This window comes from Panthera tigris, chromosome B2 (assembly GCF_018350195.1).
Source record: "Panthera tigris isolate Pti1 chromosome B2, P.tigris_Pti1_mat1.1, whole genome shotgun sequence".
Taxonomy (NCBI): Eukaryota; Metazoa; Chordata; class Mammalia; order Carnivora; family Felidae; genus Panthera; species Panthera tigris.
Genome location: NC_056664.1, coordinates 99393225 through 99413679, shown reverse-complemented (window position 1 = coordinate 99413679; position 20455 = coordinate 99393225). Strand labels below are relative to the sequence as shown.

General features: G+C 40.5%; 1 protein-coding gene across 1 annotated transcript in view; it reads right to left on the bottom strand.

Moving 5' to 3' along the window:
- The window catches only part of SLC16A10 (solute carrier family 16 member 10), a 112018-nt gene extending 93614 nt beyond the window's left edge, over positions 1-18404 (bottom strand). Inside the window, exon 1 of the mRNA XM_042987004.1 lies at positions 17598-18404. Coding sequence (XP_042842938.1) covers positions 17598-17931 — 334 coding nt within the window. The 5' untranslated portion in view covers positions 17932-18404. The remainder of the gene's footprint in view (positions 1-17597) is intronic.
- Positions 18405-20455: the final 2051 nt, after the last annotated feature.

The window sequence follows — 20455 nt, the reverse complement described above, 5'->3', positions numbered from 1 at the left end:
TCCCTTGATGCTGATCCTACTCTAGCTACCACCATATTTCTCCTCTTGTCACTTCTTCAGTTCTCAGCCTACACCCCCATCTCTACTCCCCATTCACTGCTCCACAAACTAATCAGGCCCCACTTACCTCCACCCACACCAGTGAGGTGACTTCCCACGGACTCATTCCAATGGACCCTCTTCAGTCTTTTTTAAAAATAGGAAATATTTGACTCAGCCATATTTGACTCTCTTGATCGGGAGTACCATTCACCCAATCACCCAAGTGAAAAATCTATCAGTCCTCCACTTACTATTTCACCTCCTCATTCAGTCACAATTTCTTTTAATTAAAAAAAAAAAAAATACAGGGGCACCTGGGTGGCTCAGTCGGTGAAGCATCCGACTCTTAATCTCACCTTAGGTCTTGATCTCAGGGTCGTGAGTTCAAGCCCTGTACTGGACTCCACACTGGGCATGAAACCTACTTAACAAAAAAATGCATAGTATCATCTTCTTATGTAATTTAAAAATATAGATAAGCATATAGAATAAAATTCACATTAAAATAAGGTGCACAGGAGACATGAAAACACAGGTAACTACACACAAATGTTCAAAGCAGCACAATTCATAACAGGCAAAAACTAGAAACAACTCAAATGTCCATCAACGTGTAAATGGATAAAAAATTGTAGCATAGGCAATAATGGAATACTATTCAGCAATAAAAAGGAATGAACTACTAATATATGAAACATGGGTGAATCTTCAAAATGATCAAGCTGAGTGAAAGCTAGAAACAAGAGAAAAATACTGTATGATTCCATTTATACAAAGTTTTAGAGCAAGCCAAACTATAGGGACAATGCTGATCAATGGTTGCCAGGGGCCAGGGTCTAGGCGAAGATTAACTGCAAAGAGATACAAGAACATCTTGGGGTGATGGAAAGGCTCTATCATGATTGTGATGGTGGTTTAAGACTGTGCATTTGTCAGAATTCATCAAATTGTAGACTTAAAATTGGTGAATTTTGTATGAAATTATCTCTCAATAGAGTTGGATTTTAAAAATTAAATTGAGCTTTCTAAAATGTGTCCTAGTTAAGATTTCTAAACCTTCAACTGTTTTCTAAAGTCCAAATTTATATTTTAGTTCTAAAGTCAGTCCCATATACAGTATTAGGTTTCTCATAATGACACAAATCTTTCTCTATTGATTGGAAACAATACTTAGCAGAATTCTGCTTTGTTTCCAGAAACCTTAGAAAAGCAATAATTTGTAACATACGCAAGTGAATTTTATTATCAAAATGGCATTACTTTGTGATAAATAAGCAATATATCTCTGATTCCACCTACATAACAATCTCATTTACTCTTAAATATAAAGATTCATTGGGAACCTCATGAATGATGACCTCAAACTCCAAAAGTGAATACTAGTCTGCATTTGAGACACTGTACCCATGCTGAAAACACAAGGCTAGGACTTCCTCCTTTTTTATTCTTTTGGAATTGAAATGTATACCTTTCTTTATTCCTATCCCCATCCCTAGCATCTAGTAAGTACAGTACCTAAACAATGTTGACTCCTTCAAAATATTTATTTAATGCACAAGTAAATGGAATTGCTGTCCCCAAAAGACTTCTTAACAACCTATAGTCAAGCCAATTTTATAACGTAATTAACTTGCCTAATTCTAAAAACCAAAACCATATACACAGGTCACAAGCCTTTACCTGTTATGGCAACTTTGTTAATCCTGAACTAACAGGCTTTGAAGGCCCACCTGAAAACCACAAGGTAGTATATTAATATATTCTCCCTGTTGGTCCATATACAATGTCCGGAGTTATAGAAGGATCATGCTACAATACAGGGGAGAAAGGGTTGCAGGCAACTAGTTTCTATTCACTTATTATTAGACTTAGAAAAGCTGATTAATTTTGACAGTTCTACTAACTCACTGACTTGCTTTCCAAAAAACTAAGGATATTTCCAGTTAAATAGAGTAATTATCCAAAGATTAGTGACCAGTGATTAATTTATCCTCTTAAGTGACCATAAATAATGAGGATTACATTGCCTTGACATTTTTCCATAACCCATTCTCAGTTGCTCCCAGACACCTGAAGTCATCGCAATGAATCAGAGGAAGAAGACAGATTAATTGGATTAAGCATTATTTTTACTAGATTTTTTCCCAAAAAGAGTAATAGTCTGCCTTTTGATTTAAGTGGCTCATGATTTGTTTCCTAATCAAAGTTAAAAAAACAACTACCACATACACACAAAACTGTAACGGCATACATATAACAAATGAACATTAAACTATAGAAAACAGTGTGTTTTGAAGTCAATACCAAAAACTTACAGTGCTCTTTTGTGATTCCTGACCTTTGCTATTAGCAAGTCTTTTTCTGCCTGTAATGTTGGCATGGGATTTAAAAGATTACATGGCTTCTGTTTATCAAACTCTGAGGAAAAAATGCTTCAGTTGGACTTCCCTTTTCCTCCTCTCTCCGTAACTGTCAGATATCAAATTTACTTGTCAGCAAGCCAGGACTTCAATTCATCCCAGCAAGCACAACAGGAGACAAGCATGGTCAAAAAATACTGCCTTAAATCCTGACATGTGCTTTAATACACAACTTGTAAATGAAGCCAAATGATATGAAAAGATAAAACAGTTACTGCAAAGGTAAGAGTATCTTACAAAAAAAAAAAAAGGCAGATACCCTCTTCTTACACAACTATCAATTCCCTTTCATCCACCCCCTGCTTTTACAGGTTCTTCCTCCAGGGTCACTGCACTTCCAACACCTTCAACCGGGCTTCGATCACAAGAGAGCAATTCAGGACCTGAGTTCTAAAAGATTACCGCACAGCATGTGAGTCAACACACACCCCCCACATATAGGCACTATGCCAAGCTGCTCAATAATAACATTGTTTGACATATCTGTGCTGTTTTACGCATCCAAAAGCACTTTGACATTCTATTATCTTGCTTGAGTCTCACTGTTACACTATGTGACAGGAAACTAAGGCAAAATATACCTGAGCATAGCCAGACGTCCAGTTATTATCTGAATTACAACCAACTCCATTCCCAGTCAGCAAGCACATGAGGACACCTCCTCCTCCCACTGCCAGACCTCAGATATCTAGTGTGACGAACTTGGAAAAGTCAATCATGTTTCTTAAACAAATGTGCAATATTCCACCCTAGTGCTAGTCAGAGAACTTAAATTCATTTATTCTGATTTCCTAGTTTTCCTAGATAATTTTTTAAAAAGTCAGCCTACACTAAAGAGTTAGCTATTTTCATTATGAATTGTAAATGAAGTAGCTGACTCAGTTACTACACCCTGAAAACTGATCTACAAGATAACATTTGCCTGTTGAACGGGTTTTCCACCACTGTCAATACTTTACATTTCAATTTGAAATACATAAATGAATTAAAACTAAACATCTTGAAAATAAGACTTACAGACTGGCTTAATTACATCATGCTTGAAAGAAAGAGTAAATGTCAATAGCCTTAGAGATTATGCTAAACTACAGGGAAAAAATAATTCTCAGGACTACGTTTTGGAAATACTTAAGACAATGATAGTAAAAAAAACAATTCTGACCTTTGGGAAGTTGCAGATCTGAATTAGAGAAATCTAAATGCTAGAAAGACTTTAAGGAACGAAGTTTTGTTAATTTTAAATAAGACGATTTCAAGGGACACTAACTAAACTACCTAGGAGAAGCCCCCAGGTCTGCTTGAGACAGAATTTCTGGGTTTCTATTATCAACATCATGTTCCTCTTAGAGACACATGGTCTTTCCAAAGCTCTACCTCTAGCTTCAGCTTCATTCTGAGGCTCCAGGTTTACATTTCCAGTTATCTGATATCCATCCCCTGATGTCCTGCTGGCATTTAACATTCAAATGTCTAACATCTGAGTCAATCTTTCCCTGTCAATTCCTCCTCCTCAAGTCCTGACAATGGCACCATCCAGAACTGTCTACATAATATGTAGCACTGGTACAGAATGAAAATGTGGGGCTCCCAGTTTAAAAAGTACTAAGACATACTCTTTAACAAATGGTGCTGGGAGAACTAGACAGCAACATGCAAAAGAATGAAACTAGACCACTTTCTTACACCATTCACAAAAATAGACTCAAAATGGATGAAGGAATGAGACAGGAAACCATCAAAACCCTGGAGGAGAAAGCAGGAAAAAACTTCTCTGACCTCAGTCGCAGCAGTTTCTTACTTGACACATCCCCAAGGGCAAGGGAATTAAAAGCAAAAATGAACTACTGCGATCTCATCAAGATAAAAAGCTTCTGCACTGCAAAGGAAACAATCAACAAAACTAAAAGGCAACCAACAGAATGGGAAAAGATATTTGCAAATGACATATCAGATAGTATCCAAAATCTATAAAGAACTCACCAAACTCCACACCCAAAAAACAAATAATCCAGTGAAGAATTGGGCAGAAGACATGAACAGACACTTCTCTAAAGACATCCAGGTGGCCAACAGACACATGAAAAGATGCTCAACATCACTCCTCATCAGGGAAATACAAATCAAAACCACACTGAGATACCACCTCACGCCGGTCAGAGTGGCTAAAATGAACAAATCAGGAGACTATAGATGCTGGCGAGGATGTGGAGAAACGGGAACCCTCTTGCACTGTTGGTGGGAATGCAAACTGATGCAGCCGCTCTGGAAAACAGTGTGGAGGTTCCTCAAAAAATTAAAAATAGACCTACCCAGCAACAGCACTGCTAGGAATCTACCCAAGGGATACAGGAGTGCTGATGCCTAGGGGCTCATGTACCCCAATGTTTATAACAGCACTTTCAACAATAGCCAAATTATGGAAAGAGCCTAAATGTCCATCAACTGACAAATGGATAAAGAAGATGTGGTTTATACATACAATGGAGTACTACTTGGCAATGAGAAAGAATGAAATCTGGCCATTTGCAGCAACGTGGATGGAATTGAAAGGTATTATGCTAAGTGAAATAAGTCAGGCAGAAAAAGATACTGTATATTTTCACTCATATGTGGATCCTGAGAAACTTAACAGAAGACCACAGGGGAGGGGAAGGGGAGGAAAAAGTTACAGAGAGGGAGGGAGGCAAACCATCAGACACTCTTAAATACTGAGAACAAACTGAGAGTTGATGATGAGGGGTGGGAGAGAGGGGAAAGTGGGTGATGGGCATTGAGGAGGGCACTTGTTGTGATGAGCACTAGGTATTGTATGGAAACCAATTTGACAATAAATTATATTGTCAAAATATATACATATTCATATTATATATATATATATATATATATATATATATACATACATATATATATAAAGTATTAAGACATAGACTCCAGACATAGGCATCATCTCTGCTTCCATGTCACAGTCTACACCCATCATTTGCTAAAGTTCCCTCAGTCTATCCTTTAAAATGTTTCTCATCGGTCCCTTCCTTCCCATTTCAACAACTGTGGCCTCAAATCTCACCCAGCTCTCAGCCAACAATTTTGTAATTGGCGTTCCTCCTAAGTATTTCCCTCTGCAACCCAGTCACATCTTTTTAAGGCACACTTCAGACACCTTCAATATCTCCCCATTGCTTATTATCCAAACTTCTTAACCTGGCATTCAAACATTCTGTTCCCCAGCTCCCTCATTCTTTTCCAGCCTTATCTTCTGCGACTTTCCTTACATATATACCCTGGCCCTAGGCAAACCAAACACCTTGCATTCACTTAATAAGTCCAGTGTGTACTCAGGTATAAAGAGCCTGGGTCCTAATGCAAGAGACTTAAGTTCAAATGCAGCCCCACTGCTCACTAGCCTTAGCTGCCCATCTAAAGCAGGACAATCATAATAGCAGTTATATCATATGATTACTGGATAGATAAAACAAGATAAAATATAGACTAGAGCACAAAAAAAATCCCTTATTAGGCTGCCTCCTAGCCCTTGCCTAGGCCTTGCACTCCACCTGAAACACCTTTTTCTGCTATATCTGCTGAGGAAAAGTCTACCAATACTTTAAAGCCTAACTCAAAAGCTATCGCCATGAAGCCTTCCCTGATCAGCTCAGTTAGAAAACATTTTGCCTTCCTTTAAAATCCTAGATCTTATGTATACTGCACTCAAATAAGTGTAGCATATTGCATTAGAGTTATTTATGTACATGGCATTTTGCTTCAAGAAGTCAAATTTGTTTGTTTCTTGCATGACCCCTAGTACATGGTTTGTATTCAATAAAGGATTTCTAGATCTTTTTAAAACTAAAAGCAAAACAACAACAACAACAACAACAACTGTAACACACATACACCCAAATTAATTAATTAAAGCTATCTTTAACCAAACTGGCTGGGTCTGGAGAAGGTTGAGGCAAGACGATAGCACAGAGAAGGAGACAGGGCTGCTCATGCAGACTTGATCCTCTGAAGGATTAGGTGCCACCTGGAAGAGTCAGGAAGTACTTCTGGCCAAGTCTCCAGATGGTTAGTTTCCATCCCCACTTCTAATCCCATAGAAGGCCCTGATCAACACCTGTGCTGAGAAAAGATGAATGGGAACAAGGGTGTGCCCCACCTAGCAAGGTGTGTCAGGTGAGACTAAAAACGAGAATAATCTCAGGACTTCCTAGCATTCCCACCCATGGTAACAAAGTTTTACTCTAAGATATTTACTGCTATATGCCCCCTTGTATTTCCAGATATTACATATAACTGCCAAACCATGTTGCTGCTTCTAAAGAGCTCAAAAACTGGGAAAACACATAGCCCTAAAAGCAATGAAATATAATCTAAAGCTGCTTTTTAAAAATAGCATTGGCACTTATCGAATTAGCAAATATTAATAAAAATAAAACACTGGTAGGATTTTCAGGTAACCAATATATTGCTAGTACACAGTAACCTGGCTCAAGTTCTCTAAAGAACAACCTGGCAATGTGTAACAAGTGTTATAAAGTTGGTCATACCCTTTGAACCAGTAATCTTACTTTTACATATACCCTAAGGAAGCAATCCACAGGAGAAAAAACAATTTGTTCAAAGATGTATATAGATATGATACTTATACTGCATAGCACTGCCTACAATTCAAACATCCAGTCAAAGGGGCTGGTTAGTAATCTAGGATAGACCAGTACAGCAGAAGAACACGCTTACTGAAAACCTTAAGTAGGTACACTATGTGATACAGAAAAATGTACCTTAAAAAGAATGTTTACTGAGAAACCAAAAACAGAAGTAAATATTTTTTAATGTTTATTTAATTTTGAGAGAGAGAGACACAGAGCATGAGCAAGAGAGACAGGCAGAGAGAGAGGCAGACACAGAATCCAAAGCAGCTTCCAGGCTCTGAGCTGTCAGCACAGAGCTGGACAGGGGACTTGAACTCATGAACCGTGAGATCATGACCAAAGCAGAAGTCGATCACCCAACCGACTGAGCCACCCAGGTGCCCCAACAAAAGTAAATATTTACATGTAAATCTACAATTCCGTATTGGCAATTCTGAAATCCCAAACCCAAAGTTTTTTGTATGATGATATCAACACTCACTTGGAAGCAAAATATAACCTGGGGGGGCGCCTGGGTGGCTCAGTTGGTTAAGCGTCCGATTCATCTAGGTCATGATCTCCCAGTTCGTGAGTTCAAGCCCCACATCAGGTTCTGTGCTGACAGCTCAGAGCCTGGATCCTGCTTTGGATTCTGTTGTCTCCCTCTCTCTCTGCCCCTCCGCCATTCATGCTCTCTCTCTGTCTCAAAAATAAACACTAAAAGAAAACTTAAAAAAAAAAAAAACTGAACTGACATGAAACTATGGCCTTTATTTGTCCCATTTGCTCTGAATACTCATAGATTTTGCTGCAGAACTATCAAGGTATCTGACTATGGGGCCCTGCCTCAAACCCCCCTGTAGGGATCGTGGCTCCATACTAATGACATCTATACACATGTAAGAACACTGGTATATATGCATCCATTATAAATTTGAAGAGTTAACATTTAGTATTCATTGGCTTTCCATTTCCAGACTATTCCATAATTAACATTTTTCTCTTGAGTAGGAGACAAAACATAACACCTAAAACTAAAATTCCACACATATAGGGGCGCCTGGGTGGCTCGGCTGGTTAAGCAGCAGGCTCTTGGTTTCGGCTCAGGTCATGATCTCACAGTTTGTGAGTTCAAGCCTCTTGTGGGGCTCCTCACTGGCAGTACAGAGCCTGCTTAGGATTCCCTCTACTCCCTCTCTCTCTGCCCCTCCCCTGCTTACTCTCTCACTCACTCTCAAAATGAATAAATAAGCTTAAAAAAAAAAAACAAAAAAACAGGGACACCTGGGTAGCTCAGTCGTTGAGCGTCCAGCTTTGGTCAAGGCCATGATTTCATGGTTCATGAGTTTGAGCCCCACGTCAGGCTCTGTGCTGACAGCTCAGATCCTGGAGCCTGCTTCAGATTCTGTGTCTCCCTCTCTCTCTCTGTCCCTCCCCTGCTCATGTTCTCTCTCTCTCAAAACTAAATAAAAACATTTTAAAAAATCAAAAATTAAAAAAGAAACCCTCATACATCTATCATTTATTCCTATAGAACATCTTATTCTTAGGGCAAGTTTACTACTATAGTCATGAAAGTTAGTATTTCTAATGCTAATGGTGAATTATTTTTAATATTAATATTTTTATTATTATAAAAGTAATACTTATTCAACATGGAAAACTTAGAGGCCACAGATAAACTAATAGAAAGTAAGAAATCCAAAATCCTGGCACTGAGGGAGAAGTATGAAGTTAAGGATATTGCTGCCAAAGTTTGAGTGTTGCATTAGTATAGAGCAACAATGGCAACTTTCTGCCCCCGACTGCACTAAAACATCAATTAACTTTGTGGAATGTCGTTTAAACAACTATTGACAAATGTGAATCCTTTGAGATGCTGCCATTTGAAAAAATGGAACATGAAGTCAAAACTAATAAAAAGGATAATTAAGCAAGATGAAAAGGTTTTTACTATTAAAAGGCCACCAGACTAACCCACTCGACTTGGCATTAATACCAATCTACCCAGAAGAGTCAAGAAATACCTCCATTTAATGAATAGTGGTTTACTGCTTTTATAAAGCATATCAGAGAATTGGTTTTGAATCCAGTCTAAGTTTGTCACAAGAATAAATTTTGACTTTCTGAATACACACAGAACACTGCTGATGCAATTTACTTTAGCAAAGGAAAAAAAAAAAGTAATAGCTGAACAGCATACCAATGCATAAACTCTAGTCAGTGATTCTCTTCCTTATGGGGGAGCAGTGTTTCTGGCCAACTTTGTCCCCTCTTGATAAACACAGAAGTCTCATAATCCTTGATGCACACCTCTAAGGGTAGTTTACCTTTTGAATGAGTAGCCATAATATTCAAAAGATAAAGCCATGCTTCTGTATTTATCCACCAGCTAAGATTTTGTCACTTTTGGTTGTATTATGGAAATAATTAGACTCTTTTGTTTTTCGCATACAGAATTATAATCTTGACTATCCTTTTGTAAATTAAATGTGCTTCTCTGGAACTTCTGATATGCTCCTCGTGGTGGTGGGGGGGGGGTGTGGATCTGGGCTGCCTTCTCAGACTCATATATCTTTCCAGAATTAACTTAAGCAGAAACACTGCTTTGGTCCATATACATTATTTCACATCTGTATTTCATATGTATCCCCATAATTAAAAATTATTGAAATGAAAAAATACTTGCAACTTGGAAATAAGGCATGTCATTGTCTTAGTTCTTTTAGCTCTGGTTCCTATATTCAAGGTAGGGAATTATTTCTGCTGTTAATGAAGATACCTTAGCATTACTTTAGCATTTGGTACATGTACATGTACATCTGAAAGCACTGCTTTCCTCCATAACTACAGTCTCAGAAGAACTGGCTATGGTGTGGTGGGTTTGTATAGCTCCCAGGAGTGCTGGAGTTGCTCATTCTGAATCACTGCCAATAAAAACACCATCGTTCATGGGTGGCACCAGGCTAGGCTAATGCTCAGAGCCATGGTGAGCCAACTTTTCAAGTAGTGTTTGGGGTTTGGTTTGTTTTTGTCAAGGTTTGTTTGTTTAATCTGAATATGAGATCAGATCTCTAACTGGATTGTAATAACTCTAAATAGAATTCTATTCCAAAAGCAACTTCCCAGGATTTCTGATATCTTGGGTACAAGACACTATTAAAGTTCTAGAGAATATATAGGGAAATAAGCAGAAAATAGTTTCAAGGAAGAAAATAGGCAAGGTTCTACATTTCAGGACAACTTTAACATAAGCACAAATTTTTACACAGCTGAAAAGATGCTCTTAAATTCAACTTGAAAAATATAAACACTGATATCATGTGCCCCAACTCAAAACTGTGCAAGTTAAAACTTTCTTATCTGTGAATGGAGGTAACAGCACGCTACAAGGCTACTCTAAAAAAATAATGTTAATGTGTATGAGAGCTCTTTATTTATGATAAAGGACTGTGCAAATTATCACTTAAATATGGATTCTCTTTAAAATACCATTCACAGAATGCTAGATTAGAATAGACTGCAATTACATTCTCGGTCTTCCACTTTAAGTCTTTTTTAAGAATAATCTCTATCCTCAACATGGGGCTCAAACTCACCACCCAGAGATCCTCCTCCCCCTCCCCTTCCCTTCCCATACTCTACTGACTGAGCCAGCCAGGCACCTGCTCTGTCTTCCACTTTAAATTTAATTCCTAACTCATTTGAATTCATGTTACTCCCAAAACATTCCAATTGCATCAAAAATGTAACAACACTTGCATAAAATCATTGTTTTCTCCCATGGTTGTGACAAAAGGAATAAAATGGCTAACCATTTCATCAGAATCTTACAAGGACTAACAACTACATTGAAGAGAGGAGAGGCACACATAAAGGCATAGAGGCAAAAGATAGCAGGATAAATTTGGAAAAGCACAAGGCTTTCAGCTTGGCCAAAACACAAAGAACAAGAAGGAACAGAGGTGAGAGACAAGGCTAACGGGTCAGGCAAGGGCCAGAACTTGAAGTCCTTTGGTGTATGGAGCTCAACGTTTTCCTAGAAGTAATGAGTTTCACTGCAGGCTTTTAAACAGAAAAATGATATGGCCCTAAGTTTTAGAGAAGTCACTCAAGTGTATAACTGAGGACAGGTGGACCAGTTAAAGCATTATGACAATAATTGAGGCCAAAATTAATGAAGGCATGAATTAAGACAGTACTAAAGGAAAAGAAGGGGATTGATTTATGAGACATTAAGGAGGTCAATGCAAAAGGACTGTGTCTGATTTAACAAAATAGGAAAGGAAAAGGCAGAAATAAGAAATTAAGATGAATTCCAGGTTTCTGACTCAAGCAACCAGAGGCGTCATGCACGGAGAATTCAGAAGGAAGGATATGTCTATTTGCAAGTGGGCTATTCTTTTTGGTGGAGATATATATATATATATATATATATATATAATATGGGGTGGCTAAAAAATGAGTTCATTTTAGTTGAGTATGATATACCTGTGTATCCACATGGAACTGTCCCAATATAATGAATACGGGTCAGGAACACATTAAAGAAATTTGGAAATAACAACCCCAAGATAGTGCCTGGAGCCATAGGGTGTATGAGACACACAGGAAGGTAGGAAAAGTGAAGTACATGGCCTAGGATGAAGCCTCAAGGAACTGCAACACAGATTCAACAAGAACCCATCCAAAAGATATAGCAAATCACATCAGGAGCACAGAGTATAATTTATTCAAAAAGATATCTCAAAACCCCTCCTGATATAATTCTGGTATCCATTTATTTTTGATTGATTTTGTTCTTTGAGCAGTTAATTTTTTTTTTTAAGTTTACTTATTTTGAGAGAGAAAGAGAGAGTGTGCGCACAAGTTGGGGCGGGGTGGGGGGATGGTGGGCGTGGCGGGGAACGGGGGGGGGGGGGGGGGGGGGGGAGGGGGGGGTGGCTCAAACTCACAAACCCTGAGATATCATGACCTGACCTGAAGTCAGTCGCTTAACTGACTGAGCCACCCGGGTGCCTGGAAAACTTTTTTTTTTTTTTAAACCTTCAGGAACATGAACTGACTTGAAGTTTGAGAGGTGCTAGTAGGATTATACTGAAAGATCTAACAAGATGTATTGCTCCTTAAGTGCTATTGAAAATCCTACTTTGTGATTTTTAACTGTCTAAAGAGTGATCTACCTCCACACAGAGAAGGCAGAGTTGCATTAAAGATTGTAGACAAAGAGCCTCCCTTTTGGAACCTTTTTAATAATCTACTTCTCTTTAAAACTACTGAATTTTTAATACCTTGATTTCTACTTTAAATATCCAAGAAAGGAGGATAATGCGCCGTGTTTCCCAAACTTGTTTAACCACAGACCTCCACTTTGAAGAAGGTTATTAAAGAACACATTTTGGGAATTACTGAAAGAAGCCTCTGGAATTCCCAAAGAAGCCTTCAGAATTTACTTGACCAAGCCTCTGGACCACAAAGATATCCTATCTCCAAAAGAATATCATTAACTACTCTGAATACTGATTCTGAAAACATACTTGTTTTAAATAAATATATTTAAAAAGTGAATATGCCATTAAAATATTTCTTTCTCCAGGAAGAAAGCAGGGAAGTAAACTAGATTAATACCCTCGTAAGATCCCAGAGTGTCCACAGCACTGTGTCTGAAAAGTACCCTTGACTCTTTATCAATTCCATGAAGGAACCAAAAATGGGTTTTCCAATATCCAGCCAAGTAGTGATTTCTAAGGGAAAATAATGTTCCAGTTAGTGGTAGTAATTATTTTCGTGTTCCCAAAAGCATCAGATTTGCCTGTGCACATGTGAACCAGTAAAAGTTCAACTGAAAAGAGACCACTCGAGCCCAGCTTGTTTCCTCTGATGCAGCAGGAGGTGTGAGGCAGACCTCTGAGTACCATGTCATCAGCAGCCAGGGTAACACAGTGGGGCTGGGATACACTCAACACTTTCCATTAGTTCTACTGCCTAACTTGCAGTTCAGCTTGCTTGCCCTTTCCAAAGTCTCAGATTAATAAAGTAAGATTTATTACCATAGAGAAAGAGGCCATCAAATGCCTTTCTCAGCCCTCACCATTCACTGGAATTCCCTTAGAATTTCAGCTTTTTAAAATAAGATTGAGCACGGATATATTGCAAATGCCTCAGGGAAGTATTCTGTTTACTCATTTGTATCCCACAGAAGATCAAAAAATCCTTGGGAACAGCTGACCTTGTTTCTCTCAATTACCATCTCTAGTGCCCAGCACAGAGTGTCAGAAACTTGGTAAACAGTTGAAGAATGAATAAGGAGTAACACGAAGATGTATAAACTAACCTATATCTTCGTGTGAATGAATTTCTTCAGGGCCTTTCCTGAGAAATTTTGGGTGGATCATCAGTTGTATCGGAAGAGGTTTTTTGGTTGGTTTTTTTGTTGTTGGGTTTTTTTTTGTTTTGTTTTTGTTTTGCATAGGAAGAGTTAAGATAGCCTGAAAAGAAGTAAGCCTGAGAAAGGCTCCTTTTCAGTTCTGTCTGGAAACATCATCCTACCGTGGATCAATCTAAAGGAACATGGTTCTTCAAAGGAGACCCCAGATTTTTGCTTAAATGCCATATGAAATTATCTTGTTTCTCCATAGAAGTCCCTCTACAAAAATCTATTTCAATGAGACATTAACAATTGGCAATCGTTTATTGATAGCAAAGTAAGATCAAGAAACAGGCACCCTAATCTTTCAGACTTTTTAAGCCTTTTCTTTATTTTGAAAGAGACAGAGAGTGAGAAATTGCTCCAGTGCACACACAGGAGAGGGGTAGAGACAGACAAAATCCCAAGCAGACCCTGTGCTGTCAGCAAGGAGCCTGACTTGGGGCTCCAACTCACAAACTGTGAGATCATGACCTTTCAGACTTCTTTTCCAACCCTAGAATGCCTGGAATAGTGCTCAATTAATGCTTGAATTGATATACAACATAAAGAATACTGAATTAGCAGGGGCGCCTGGGTGGCTCAGTCAGTTAAGCGTCTGACTTCTGCTCAGATCATAATCTCATGGTTCACAAGTTCAAGCCCTGAATCGGGCTCTGTGCTGACAGCTCAGAGCCTACTTCATTCAGATCTTGTGTCTCCCTCTCCCTCTCTCTCTCTCTCTCTCTCTCTCTGCCCCTCCCTTGCTTGCATTCTCTCTCTCTCTCTCTCTCTCAAAAATAAATAAACGTTGGGGTGCCTGGGTGGCTCAGTAAGTTAAGCATCCAACTTCGACTCAGGTCACGATCTCGCACTCTGAGTTCAAGCCCGCATCGGGCCCTGTGCTGATGGCTCAAAGCCTGGAGCCTGCTTCAGATTCTGTGTCTCCCCTCTCTCTGCCCCTCCCCCCCCCATGCTCTGTCTCTCTCACTCTCAAAAATGAGTAAATGTTTAAAAAAAATTGTTTAATAAATAAATAAATGTTTAAAAAAATTTTAAGAACACTGAATTAGCAAAAGTTATCTACTCAATGCAATATGATCAATCATTAAAAACCCCATTTCTAGAGACATAAGCCTGAGGCTGAATCCTGGCTCCACTGCTTACTTAAACTCTGTAAGCCTGAGTTTCCACATCTGAAAAGAAAGATGTTTAAGCCAATATCGTGGACTTGTTGTAATGTTTAAATAGGAATGCAGGCACTGGGCCTGGCACATAGGTAGTTCTCAAGAAAAGTGAACTATCATTTAGAAACCTCAATTTGCATTCCATCACTACCTCCCTATGTGCCCTAGGGCTCATCACTATGAAGAAACCAATGAAAACATGGAGACAGAATTAAATGCTCTCTAATGCTGAGATTATCAATCATGAATAACAGTAATAAAAAATGGACCAAAAGTTTGAAAAATAAAAGCCTTAAACAATTCAGATATTTTTTGTATTGTACTTGAAGCTTGCATCTGTTTGATCACAGATGACTCAGCATTAGAATATCAAAATAAAGAAGCCTGAACAGTCAAACTTCAGGTATTCTCAAATACTTTAATACCTGCTGTGAAGGATGGACTATGAAACACCTGCGTGTGTGTGTGTGTGTGTGTGTGTGTGTGTGTGTGTGTGTGTGTTGGGCTGGCACAGGGGGTGGGTAGGTCTCAGTAGTAACTGGCTTAAAGAGTATCTTGTTACCATTTTTTCACAGATGAGGTTAAATCTTTGTTCTTCCTTAGACCTTAAATTGTATCAGTTATCAGCTCTGTATCACATAGTATCCAAGTAAAGATTCAATGTAGCTGCTATGTCATACAGGGCCCTTACAAGTATATAGGCGGGCACCCAGAGCACAGGCTGGTTTTCAGGCACCACTTACCCTGAGTTGGGCACCTTTGTGCAAGGGCACAACCATACATGGGAGTCATGTGCAGAAGTAAAAAGATTTTCAGTATTTAGCTGGCATATTTGGATAACTATTTATACAATATACACCCACATATACACAAACATGACTGAAAATCGTCAAGGATTCAACTGAGTAAATGGAGAAGGATATTCATCAAAACTGAAAATAGCTTCAAAAAGCTCAAGAGAGCAGGTTCCTGTCCCCTCTGTCCCCCCTCAGGTGGCCTGTGTTGGAACATTGTAGCCAACAGGAACTTTGGGGATGGAAGATAGGTCAAGGCTGCGACACAGTAAAACTCTGGCCCTCCTATGGTTTTTCCCCCATAGTTGCTCACTCACACACTCTCACTCTCATAAAATGAAGGAGAAAAAATCCACAGATAGAAAGGACCTACTCACCTGAGCTGGCAGAAACACTGGTAAACAAAAGACTTTTGTCTTGCTATCTTGACTGCATTAAAAATCTGTAATCCTAGTCAAGAATATGCTAAATGCTAAAGGAACCAGTCTTAAAATGTTGACTCTACCAATTCCATCTGCCTCCTTGAGCTTCTCCCTACCAGATACCCATGCTCATATAAAAAAAAATTTTTTTTGTTCAATATTGCACATGCATATCAATCCTGCTAGACTTTCAACAGTTGCCTTCCATAAAAATAAGTATAGGATATTACATTAGCCTAATACTAGCCCTGTGACCTGCGTAACACAGTAGTTCAAGAGCTACTGTTTAAGGAACAGAAATTCCAGATTAAATATGGTACATTATCACATATGCAAAGAGAATATTCATTGCAGCATTATTTATATTAAGTTTGGAAGTAATCTAAACGTTTATTAAAGGGAGAATGCATTAGTAAAGTATAATATATTCATACAATGGAAAACCTGGAGCTAAAATGTAAAGAATTTAAGCTACCAGTTCAAGTTGAGATATTATGTGGATAAATTGCAAACAATGCAGAGTAGAAGAAAAGCACACTCCAGAATGATACATACAGTATAATAGTATTTATAAAAGGTTTTAAAACTCCCAACATTACCTCTGCCTTAGAATTTGTTAAAACAGTCTCTTGCATGTTCTTTGCATGCACACTAAAGTCCTAAGGAACAGTCACTCTAAAAATAGAAAATTAAGGTTTAAAAAAAGACTATTAATCATATAAAGTTCCTCAAATGGCAGGGAGGAGCCTTATTTAGTCATGGAAATCCCTTAGCCCTTTAAGTCATAAGATGTGTGTTCTATCTCCATTCTGCTACTTACGAAGACACTATTTTACCAAGCTTCAGTTTTCTTTCCTAAATAAGGCTGATAACACCTGCCTTGCAGGTTGAAGTACAATAATGTATGTAACAGAGTTATATACAAAAGGTCTTGGACTTGTTTTTTGCCTGTCAAGAGATCACATTATAAGTCTCTACAGGGAAAAAAAATGTTGAGTCTGCACTTTCTCATCTAGTCTAGTATATGGTTAAATATGACAACACAACAGGAAAGGGCAACCCTTCACCTTCCTCCTCCCGGTCCCTGATCTGGCTGCCTCCTATGCTTTCTATATTTAGCACACAGTGCCCCCCCCCCCCAAAACAAGCAAACAAACAAACAAACCACGAAACCAGGGCTCTTGGCAGAGCTCCCTTGGGGAACTCCCCTTGACCTTGGAATAAATCTCTTTAATCTCGCCAACCCTGCCTCCCCTCAGCACACACGCCCCTCTGCAGCCCCGGAGGCACATGAACGAAAACCCAACGGTCACGGTCTCATAAGAGACTGCAAAAATCACAGTGCGGTGTCGTTGGGTTTGGAAGGTTGTTTGCTCTCGACAATTAAGAGGAAAGTATACGTAGACTCTTAAACCCTACTCTTGCTTATTGGGAAATAAGTTCTGCGGCTTGTTTCCAAACACACTGTGCCCAAATCTGTATTCACTACAAAGCCAGGCACACCGAGGCCCCTGGAGCGACAGGCTGCATTTGCGATGGGACAGACCCACCTTTCTCACGCTCTCCCACACACAGGGGCCCACCGAGGCGCACAAGCCGGCGCGGGCACACTCCGCACGCGGGATGCGCTCAGGGGCCCCATGCCCGTTCTCCCCCTACCCCGGGCTGGCCCCGGCCGGCTCCGCGCCTCACCTGTCTTGAAGACCATCTTGTCATCGTCCGTGGACCCAAAGGTCTTCAGCATGGACACGAAGAGCACCCCGCAGGCGTTCTGGATGCCGAACACCGACCCGTTGCACCACATGGCCGCCAGCATCACCAGCCAGCCCCAGCCGCCCTCGGGAGGCTGAGGGGGCTCAGCGCCCGCCGGTCCCGCCAGCTCTACCTCCACCTTCTCGACGACCGCCTCGGGGCCGTCCGAGGGTCTCGGGTCCGGCAGCGGAGCTGCCCCGGTGGGCGCGGGGCCCGGCGGCTGCGCCTCGCTCGTCCCCCGCGCGGCGGCGGGCTCCTCGGGGAAGGGCACCATGGCCCGAGGCGGCCCCCTCGGGAGCCAGGGGAGCGCGAGGGGTGCGAGTTCCCGGCGGGCTCACGGAGGAGCCGCCGAGCGCCCGGCCAGCGGGCTGGTGAGGCCGAGGAGAGGGCGGTGGAGCCCCCGGTGGGACGGCGGCGCAGGGCACGGAGGCTGCCGCGAGGAGGAAGGCGGAGGCGAGCCGGCACCCCAGAGCACAGCACTCAGACCTCCAGCCCACAGCCCCGCACCCCCTGCTGCGTCGGGGGCCGGCCGGCCGGCTCTTAAAGACGCCCCCCGCCCCGCAGGCTGGGGGCGTGGCCGGCGCGGGACGTACCCCAGACTCTCCAGATGATTGGGCTTCGGTAGATCGGAGGCGGGGCCCCCCGCCTAGCTGAGCCCGGAGCCAGGTGTCCGCGGGTGGCGGTCTGTGCGCGCGCGCCTGCGGCAAGGCCTCCTCCAACCTAGTTGGGGGGTCACGGATGTGTGGGTTACCTCGTCTCCAAGTATTAAAGGAAGGGGCGCGAATCTTCCTAAGTACAGTCTGGGTGTGTCATCACAAAGCAGTATGAGATCTTTAGCCTCAGCTGACAGCGTCACAACCAAACTAACATTGTCTCTTTGCTTTGTTTCTGTTTTGCTTTTTGACATGCACCTCTTATTACTAACCATAATATTTGGGGTACATAATGCCCCCTGCTTACTTAAAAGAAAGTCAGAAGTATAAGGGGCCTTATGTAATCGTTTCATTTCTCCTGCTTTCATATACAATTTCCTATAAATACTTGGCACATTAAAATGCCCATTTTGTAAGACACTGTAATACCAAAGCCTTCCAGTAACATTTTTGACAGACAGCTGGAAAACATTACATTTAAACTACAGCACAGTTATTTGCACTTTAAACAAAAACTAGCACCTATATTCAACTCCCTGAAGCATGTAGCAACAACAATATATGTGAAAGAAAGGAAGAATAGCCATGAAATTGAGCCCAGTTAAATGTGTCAGTTACTCAGGTTCTTCGCTTCAAAGTCAAAATATACTAGTTATTTTATGGGCTCATCACTGCAATGGAGGACACAGATGAGTGTGATTGGTCTCACTTCTTCTTCTGCCCATTAATAAACTACCCAGGAAAAAGTCCTGGGATAAAACAGGAGGCTCAGATGGTGAGTATTATAATACATACACAACAAAGAGAAGTAGGATGGAACCATAAAATTCTCTTCAAAACACTACAGAAGAGCTTCTACAGCAAGATGCCTTGGAGCTGAGCCCTGAATCAAATAGGGAAATTGAGTGGGCAAAGATAGCAGAAGATCATTCTCGGTAGAGAAAACCGCCTAAGCTACAGAACGCAGTGTATAGTTGAAGAAAGGGAACATAGCTCAGGTATAATGAATGTGTCTTAGAGATGGGGTTAGAATAATATACTAAAAATAGTCACACGAGTGCACAAAAATGATCGCACAAGGATGTTATTTCAGCATTGTTGGAAATAAGGAAAAAGTGACGGGTTGATTAAATACATACTGCATAACCTCTAAATGTTGTTCACCTCTGTTGACTTCGAAAGCTGTCCACATTTTACTTAGCCATGAAAGTACATTTTTAAAAAGACATGGATTAGAACGCAAAATATAAAGTAAATATCCATGAGTCAATATCGATATAAGCAAATGATTAAGTATATTAAGTCTTCCTCTCAAGACCCATAATCCCAGTCTAATCATTAAAAAAAAAAAACAAAACCAGACGGTGCCTGGATGGCTCAGTCAGTGAAGAGTCTGACTGTGGCTCAGGTCATGATTTCTGAATTGAGACCCTGGGTCTCTGCTGTCAGCGCAAAACCTACTTCAGATCCTCTGCCCCATCTTCTCTCTCTGCCCCTCCCCCACTCACTCTCTCTGTCTCTCTCAAAATAAATAAATAAACTTAAAAAAAAATTTTTTTAAATACTAAACAAATCCCAACTGAGGGACATTCTATAAAACAACTGACAAGTACTTGTCAATACTGTTAAGGTCATGAAAAACAAGGAAAGTCTGCGAAACTGTCACATCCAAGAGGAACTGAAGGCAGCTGAATAACTAAATGTAATGTGGCATCCTAGATGGGATCCTGGAACAGAAAAAGGACATTAGGAAAAAAATAAGGAAATCTAGGGGAAGGATGGCTCAGTTGGTTGAGTGTCCGACTCTTGATTTCACCTCAGGTCACGATCTCATAATTCATGAGATTGCACCCCACATCTGGCTCCATGCTGCACATAGAGTCTGCTTGGGATTCTCTCTCTCCCTCTCCCTCTGCCCCTACCCCACTCAGCACTCAGGCGCCCTTGTTCTCTCTCCCTCTAAATAAATAAATAAATAAATAAATAAATAAATAAATAAATAAGGAAATCTGAATAAAATACAGACTTCAGTTAATTATTAATATTGGCTTATTAATTGTAATGAGTGTGGAATGTGAATTAAGATGTTAATAATAGGAGAAAATGGGTGAAGAGGGTGAAAAGGGATGGGAACTCTGTACTATC